This window comes from Trichechus manatus, unplaced genomic scaffold (genome assembly GCF_000243295.1).
Source record: "Trichechus manatus latirostris isolate Lorelei unplaced genomic scaffold, TriManLat1.0 scaffold00045, whole genome shotgun sequence".
In the NCBI taxonomy this organism is placed as follows: domain Eukaryota; kingdom Metazoa; phylum Chordata; class Mammalia; order Sirenia; family Trichechidae; genus Trichechus; species Trichechus manatus.
In genome coordinates this window covers 7,022,389-7,030,878 of record NW_004443981.1, presented here as the reverse complement: position 1 = coordinate 7,030,878, position 8,490 = coordinate 7,022,389, and the positions used below count along the sequence as shown (strand labels likewise).

General features: G+C 46.2%; 1 protein-coding gene across 1 annotated transcript in view; it reads left to right on the top strand.

Annotated features, from left to right (window-relative positions):
• The window catches only part of SERPINA12 (serpin family A member 12), a 32,705-nt gene that overhangs the window by 10,397 nt on the left and 13,818 nt on the right, over positions 1–8,490 (top strand). Inside the window, 2 exon segments of the mRNA XM_012555636.1 lie at positions 1,844–2,031; positions 3,097–3,164. Of these exon segments, the coding sequence (XP_012411090.1) occupies positions 1,844–2,031; positions 3,097–3,164 (256 nt within the window).

The following is an 8,490-nucleotide window of genomic DNA, read 5'->3' as shown; positions in this document are numbered from 1 at the left end:
GTTGACATGTCATGGGGTTGTTAACCATTGTCATAGGGCAATATGTGTACTAACTGTTTAATGAGAAACTATTTGTTCTGTAAACCTTCACCTAAAGTACAACAAAAAAGAATTTTTTTAAAAAAAAGAAAGAAAGGCTTGGTAATGAACTTTCAAAAAATCAGCCACTGAAATCCTTTGGAGCATAGTTCTACCTTGACACCATGGGGTCGCCATGAGTCAGAATTGACTCAAAGGCAACTGCTTAAAGGGGCCCTTGGAAGGCACACCCACTCCGGCTTTCTTGGCTGAGGGTTCTCCCACCGGCTCCCCACCACCTGGGGCTGGGGTCTCAGTTTCCTAGCTGGGGACCATGGGCCACTTCATCTCTCTGAGCCCGTATCTTTATCTGTACCGTGGGGGATATTTGAGCCTACTTCTGGGGGTCCCTGTGAGTATCATGTAAGGAAATGGATGTGCAAATGTTGTACAAACTCTGGAGTGCTATAGTAAAGCGGCCTCCTCTTCCTCACTGCATTCTGCTTGTCCTGCCCAAGCATGCTTTCTTGTTGGGGATCCAGCGGGACCCAAAGCGTAAAAAATTGCTGACACGGGAGTCTGGGAGAGCTCTTTCCTCTGAAGAGGCCCTTCCCCAACCAGGTTCTCAGGCCTCATGGCGGAAGGGCATCTTTCTCTTTTAGAACAGAAACACCAGGCCCAGGAAGAACAAGTACCCGGCTCCCATGCCACCATTTAGGGGTGCTCCACTGTGCTGTTGAAGTAGCTCCCTCCTGAGGGACTCAGCCTGCTGCCTATTGTAGGGACGTACCAGAGCACCCTGCGGCCAGCCCCCCAGCCGTGGGGAGTGCACAGAGCCTCGGGTTCTGAAGCCAGATTTCAAGGCTGTCGTTCCACCTGGGCTAGGGGGAGCTGGGTGACCTTAGGTGACTCAGTTTCCTTATCTGGACCCCCTCATTCTTTATAAAATGAGAGTTAGCCGCCATCTACGTTTCTTCCAATTTACTGGGGAAGACCCCTTCGTAGCTAAAATACAGTAATGATTTGTTCTCCTATTTGCAAGAAGAGGAAAGACAGGATTTTCTTGCCTTTAAGATTTCCTCTGAAGGATGTTCCATAAACATTCACTGCCAGCCACCCCTTCTCTGTAGGCCTGTATTGCATTCAGCAGCTCATCTCTTTTCTATAGTTAGGTGAGCCGATAGCTGTGACTCCATCAGGTAAACACGGGGTATTTGCTTGTTTTCTGCAAGTAAAATGGTTAGAATTTTGTACAATAGAATGAAGTATATCAGTTTTCATCAGAGGGCCATAAATTTCTCAGTCTCAATCACCAAGTCACAGATGCTGATGCCACTGGGGAGTACCTGGGGGCCTGAGTTGTCTCAAACAACTAACCAGGAATCCGTCTCCCCCTCAACCATCCACCCAATGGGAAAGCCGAGCATGGAGGGAGCTCGAAGCCTCAGCATGGAGATGCCACAACCTCCTTTCCATCTAGCTCAGGGTCAACAGCCCCTTTCTGCCATTAATTATGGTTGACACTTCCTTGAAATTCATAGGAAGGAGAGCAAACCCCACTCCGTCTTCTGAGCCCCCATGATGGATGCCCCCACCTGCATCATATTCCCAATCACGCTGCATCTTCTGGTTGAACACCCTTCAACAATGGCAGCAGAAAAGCCAGGAGCCCCAGGGTGGGGGTGGGTGGCACCAGCCAAGTGATTCTTTTGTGGGCAACTCTGGCCACGGCCTCCCTCTTTCTGGGCCTCTTGCCGGCCTCTTAACCAGCCATGGTCTCTGAATGTCTTGACCAGCACTGACACCTCCTCATTGGTTCCTTTAGGTGGTCCACAAGGCCAGGCTGGAGATGGATGAGAAGGGCACAGAAGGTGCTGCAGGCTCTGGATCACTGATTCTGCCCGTGCAGATGCCGGTAGAGGTCAAGTTAAACAGACCGTTTCTGATGATAGTTTACGAGCAGAACACAGATTCCGTGCTCTTTCTGGGGAAGACTGCCAACCCTACTGGAACGTAGGGGAACATTCCAACTTACTGCAGGCCCCAGCCATTGCCTGGGCCTGAAAATGTCCATCTCCCTGGGATTGAAGCCACGGAGGCAGTTTCCCCAATCCCACATCATCATGATCTTCCAAGGTCCTAACCCAAACAAGTGGCAGCCCTAGCTCTCAGGGCTCCTGCCATGCCCCTTACCTCTGTCCATTTGGATGTCAGGATTATGTGCCCCACCCACACCCACTTGGCCGTGTTTTCCTCTCCCCTTGGCAGGTAGAAGGGTTTTGTGATCCAATAAATGCACTCCCAGGATTGTTGGCTCTTGGTGGATAATTTGGGAAGATGTGAGCTAAGGCCAGTACCTGAGGTTTGGAGCCAGAGAGACCTGGTTTAAATTCTAGAAGTGAGATGTCTTTGGGAATGTCACAGCCTCTCTCTGAACCCCTGTTTCCCTCTTTCTAAAATGGGATCACAACACCCATCTCAGCACTGTAAGGCACCTGGCACTGTGCTTTAGAAAAAGTGAGTTCCCCTTGGTGAGCCCTTGGCTTGGGTCTTTGGCCCATGAGCTACATCAGTCTCTCTCTTCCTCAGAGCATCCAGATAGGAGCTCTAGGCCCAGCCAGACACCCAAAGGATGGCAAAACAGGGGAGGCGCTAGTCCAGCTCCCTGGGCATCATTAGAAGGAGGCAGGCTGGCATAGCAGCTGGGATTCAAGGCCAAGTCTATCTGACCCCAGAGCCCCAACTTAAGGCACAAAAAGGACCTGGGGCTCCCCCCTCTTGTCAAAGGTAGGCCTGCCATTAGAACCCGTTAACAAGTGCAGAGCTCAGCTGAAGAGTGAGTGGGTCTCCTGCCCCAGAAAACGCAGCATTGCAGGGTCTGCCTGTGACCACAAGGGGGCACCATGTGCTCACACGGGCTACTTAGGGCTTCAGCTTGGGGAGTTCTCTCAGGCAGCCGATCCTTGGCCTCTTGCAGTGAATTCCCAATGATGGGCGTGTTTGGGAGGAGGGGACCCTGACTGGCCTGGTGGTAAGAAGCCTGAGTGGCACCCACAGTCATCCCCCGGGTGTGTCCAGCAATTCGCAGCTCACAGTGCCTTTTGTGGACATGCACCCAGCAGATGAGGACACTGAGACTTGGAGAGGTAAAGTGACTTCCCTACAGCCTCATAGGTGAGCCAGAGGTGGCCATGCTGTGTCTTCTGGTTTGGGGTGGGAGGAGCTGGGCTTCACACTAAACTGGGGGCTGGCTCCTCATTCTTCTGCTGCTCCCTGAGGTAAGAAAGCTGAGAGTCCATTCCAGGCCTGCCTATCCCTTCTACATGCGTGTCTTCAGCAGGCATCTCCTCGGTCCTGGCACAGGCAGGGTCCTGGAGACCCAGCCTGAGCCCTGGGAGCACCCACAGTCTGGAGAAGGCAGACTGGAGAAGGGCTGTGCTCATTTCCCATTGTAAGGGCTGAGATCCATGGCGAGTACTGAAGAAAGAAGACCTGAAGAGGGCAGGGGATGCTAAGGGCCTGCAGAGGGGCACGCAGGCCTGAGCAGACTCCTCAAATCCGGGAAGTCTCTGGACTCTGGGCCAGGGGCACAGTCGGGGGGCTGAAGTCTGGAAACTCTGGCCAAGGTGCTTTGCTGACATCACCATTTCCCCCACACCAGCCTGGAGGGGTGGGAGTGAGGAGACCCCACCGGGACTCAGAAACACTCAGTAACTGTCTACTGAGTCTTCTGCAACATAGAACACTGGGACACGAGACAGCCAGGCAAGACACTTCGTAGCTGGGTGACAGGACTGTCACTTAGCCCCTCTGAGCCTCAGCCTCTTCCTGTGTTTCAGGGGGCGTATTTGATTCCTACAGCTGCCGTAATAAAATACCAAAAACTGGATGGCTTAAAACAATAGAAATGTATTTTCTCACGGTTCCGGAGGCTGGAAGTCTGAAATCCAGATGTCAGCAGGGCCATGCTTTCTCTGAAGGCTATAGGAAAAGAATCATTTCTTGCCTCTTGCTAGTTTCTGGTGGTGGCCAGGAAGTCCTTGGCTTGTAGATGCATCATTCCGATCTCTGCTTCTATCTTCACATGGCCTTCTCCCCTCCGTGTCTGTCTGAATTTCCGTCTTTTTCTAAGGACACCAATCATTGAATTAGGTCCACCCTAATCTGATATGACCTCATCTTAACTTGGTTACATCTGCAAAGACCCTACTTCTAATAAGGTCACATTCACAGGTCACAATGGTTAAGACTTTAACGTATCTTTTGAGGGACACAATTCAGCATACATTAGAGTTAATAATATCTACCTCATGGGGCTGAGGAGCCCTGAGGATTACATGAAGTCATGTAGAAACCATGCCTGATACATAGTAGGAATTCAACAGAGAGAAAGCCGTCATCATTTTCTTCCACCACCCTCACCCAAGCCTTTGAGCTGTTTTTCTAAAAAGCTGCACTCCATACTTTTGCTTATGCTGTTCCCTATGATTGGAATGCCCTCCTCCTGTCTGATGAACTCCTATTCACCCTTTAATGTTCAGCTCTATTTGACCTCTTTATGAAATTTTCTGTAGCTTTCCAGCATCTTCCAAGCAGCCCTCCAATAAACACTTACCTCCTTATATGGGATGGTTCATGGGTCTGAATTTTCCCTCCACCCCCATTTGGCCTGAACAAAGACTTATGGGGCATCAATCACTGGGCTGTTCCTGCCCCTTCGTGGAGTTAAAATCCAGTGGAGGAAGCAGTCACTATCTTAGTTATCTAGTGCTGCTATAACAGAAATTACACAAGTGGATGGCTTTAGAAAGCAGAAATTTATTCTCTCACAGTTTAGGAGGCTAGAAGTCCAAAATCAGGGAGCCGGCTATAGGAGAAGACTTTCTCTCTCTGTCAGCTCTGAAGGAAAGTCCTTATTGCCTTTCAACAACTGTGAGCCCCGTGTTCCTTGGAGATTTCCATGTGTCTTGGCATCAATCTTCCCCCGGGGTGTAGGAGGTTCTCAGCATAGGGACCCCAGATTCAAAGGACACACTCTGCTTCTGGCTCTTCTTTTTTGGTGGTAGTGAGATCCGCCTTCTCTACTTGCTTCTCTCTCCTTTTATCTCTTGTAAGATAAAAGATGTGACTCAAGCAAGGGTGGTGCATCCCATCCTAATCCTCATTAACATAACTTAATCATGCCTCCTTAACATAAGGGACAACCACTTCCAAATGGGACCATAACCACAGGCATAGAGGCTAGGATTTACAACACATAATTACATCAGGTCATAAAATCGAGGCCAACCATACAGTACTGGGGATCACGGCCTAGCCAATTTGACATGAATTTTTGGGGGCACAATTCAATCCATGACAGTCATGAATCAAGTAACCACACATAAATGTGTGACCAAAAGTGCAGTGAGCATAACAAGCAGAAATGATGGGTTCTTGGAGGGTCTGACCCAGTCTGGGAGCTCCAGGAAGACTTCCCTGGGGACATGACTTTTGGGCAGCCATTTGAATGCTGAGGAGTCCACCTGTTTTTTAATTGTAGCTATTAATTAAAACTGTATACTTGTGTGTTTTTCCCAATGCAGTTAATAATTTATAAAATCCTGGTGAGTCTTTCAAATAGAATTGAACATAAGCTCTAGGGCTTTATTCATCTTCCATTAAATGATTGTATTTGAAAAATCCACTACGTGTCTGTCAGTTTGTTGTACTGTGGTGGCTTGTGTGTTGCTGTGATATTGGAAGCTTTGCCACTGGGATTTCAAATACCAGGAGGGTCACCCTTGGTGGGCAGGTTTTGTCAGAGCTTCCAGACTAAGACAGACAAGGAAGAAGGACCCAGTAGTCTACTTCTGAAAATATTGGTGAAAACATTATGAATAGCAGCAGAACATTGTCTGATAGAGTGCCAGAAGATGAGCCCCTCAGGTTGGAAAGAACTCAAAATACGACTAGGGTACTGCTGCCTCTTCAAAGTAGAATAGATCTTAATGACATGGATGGAGTCAAGCTTTCGAGACCTTCATTTGCTGATGTGGCACGACTCAAAATGAGAAGAAACAGCTGCAAACATTCATTAATATCAGAATATGGAATGTACGAATTATGAATCTAGGAAAATTGGAAGTCATAAAAAATGAAATGCAACACATAAGCATTGGTATCCTAGGCATTAGTGAGCTGAAATGGACTGGTACTGGTTGTTTTGAATAAGACAATCATACGGTCTACTGTACCGGGAATGACAAATTGAAGAGGAATGGCGTAGTGATCATCATCAAAAAGAATATTTCAAAATCTATCCTGAAGTTCGACGCTGTCAGTGATAGGATAATATCCATACTCCTACAGGGAGGAGCAGTTAATACGACCATTATTCAAATTTATGCACCAACCGCTAAGGCTAAAGATGAAGAAATATAAGGTTCTCACCAACTTCTGCAGTCTGAAATTGATCAAACATGCAGTCAAGATGCATTGATAATCACCGGCGATTGGAATGCAAAAGTTGGAAACAAAGAAGGATTGGCAGTTGGAAAATATGGCCTTGGCAATGGAAACGACACCAGAGATCACTTGATAGAATTTTGCAAGACCAATGACTTCTTCATCGCAAATACCTTTTTTCACCAACATAAATGGTGACTATACACATGGACCTCACCAGATGGAATATACAGGAATCAGACTGACTACATCTGTGGAAAGAGATGATGGAAAAGCTCAATATCATCAGTCAGAACAAGGCCAGGAGCCAACTGTGTAACAGACCATCAATTGCTCATATGCAAGTTCAAGTTGAAGCTAAATAAAATTAGAACAAGTCCACGAGACCCAAAATACAAACTTGAGTGTGTCCCACCTGAATTTAGAGACCATCTCAAGAATAGATTTGACTCATTGAACACTAATGACCAAAGACCAGATGAGCTGTGGAATGACATCAAGGATATCATACATGAAGGAAGCAAGAGGTCATTAAAAAGGCAGGAAAGAAAGAAAAGACCAAAATGGATGTCAGAAGAGACTCTTAAAATTTCTCTTGAATGTAGAATCTAAAGGGAAAGGAAGAAATGATGAACTAAAACAGCTGAACAGAAGATTCCAAAGGGCAACTCGAGAAGACAAAGTAAAGTATTATAATGAAATGCGCAAAGACCTGGAGATAGAAAACCAAAAGGGTAGAACATGCTCAGCACTTTTCAAGCTGAACGGACTGAAGAAAAAACTCAGGACTCAAATTGCATTATTGAAGGATTCTTCGGGGACTATATTAAACAACGCAGGAAGCATCAAAAGAAGATGGAAGGAATACACAGAGTCACTGTAGCAAAAAGAATTGATTGATGTTCAGCCGTTTCAGGAGGTAGCATATGATCAAGAACCAATGGCACTAATGGAAGAGGTCCAAGCTGTACTGAGGGCACTGGCAAAAAACAAGGGTCTAGGAATTGACAGAATACCAGTTGGAGATATTTCAACAAATGGATACAGCACTGGAAGCACTCACTCCTCTACGCCAAGAAATTTGGAAGACAGCTACCTGGCCAACTGACTGAAAGAGATCCATATTTGTACCCATTCCAAAGAAAGGTGATTCAACAGAATGCAGAAATTATCGAACAATATCATTAATAACAAACACAAGTAAAATTTTGTAGGAGATCATTCAAAAACGGTTGCGGAAGTACATCAACAGGGAACTGCCAGAAATTCAAGCCAGATTCAGAAGAGGACATGGAACAAGGCATATCATTGCTGATGTGAGATGGATCATAGCTGAAAACAGAGAACACCAGAAAGACGTTTACCTGTGTTTTATTTACTATACGAAGGCATTAGACTGGGTGGATCGTAACAAATTACGGATAACATTGGGAAGAATGGGAATTTCAGAACACTTAATTGTGTTCATGAGGAACCTGTACTTAGACCAAGAGGCAGTCATTTGAACAGAACAAGGGGATGTTGTGTGGTTTAAAGTCTAGAGAGTCGTGTATCAGGGTTGTATCCTTTCACCATACTTATTCAATCTGTACGCTGAGCAAATAATCCGAGAAGCTGGACTATATGAAGAACAGGGCATCAGGATTGGAGGAAGACTCATTAACAGCCTGTGTTATGCAGATGCCACAACCTTCCTTGCTGAAAGTGAAGAGGACTTGAAGCACTTACTGATGAAGATCAAAGACCACAGCCTTCAATATGGATTACACCTCGTCATAAAGAAAACAAAAATCCTCACAAATGGACCTATAAGCAACTTCATGATAAATGGAGAAAAATATTAAAGTTGTAAAGGATTTCATTTTACTTGGATCCACAATCAACGCCAGCAGTTAAGAAATCAAAAGGTACATTGCATTGGACAAACCTGCTGCAAAAGACCTCTCTAAAGTGTTAAAAATCAAAGATGTCATCCTAAATGGAGAGAGTCTGAAAGCATTCCCCTTGAGAAGGGGAACCAGACAA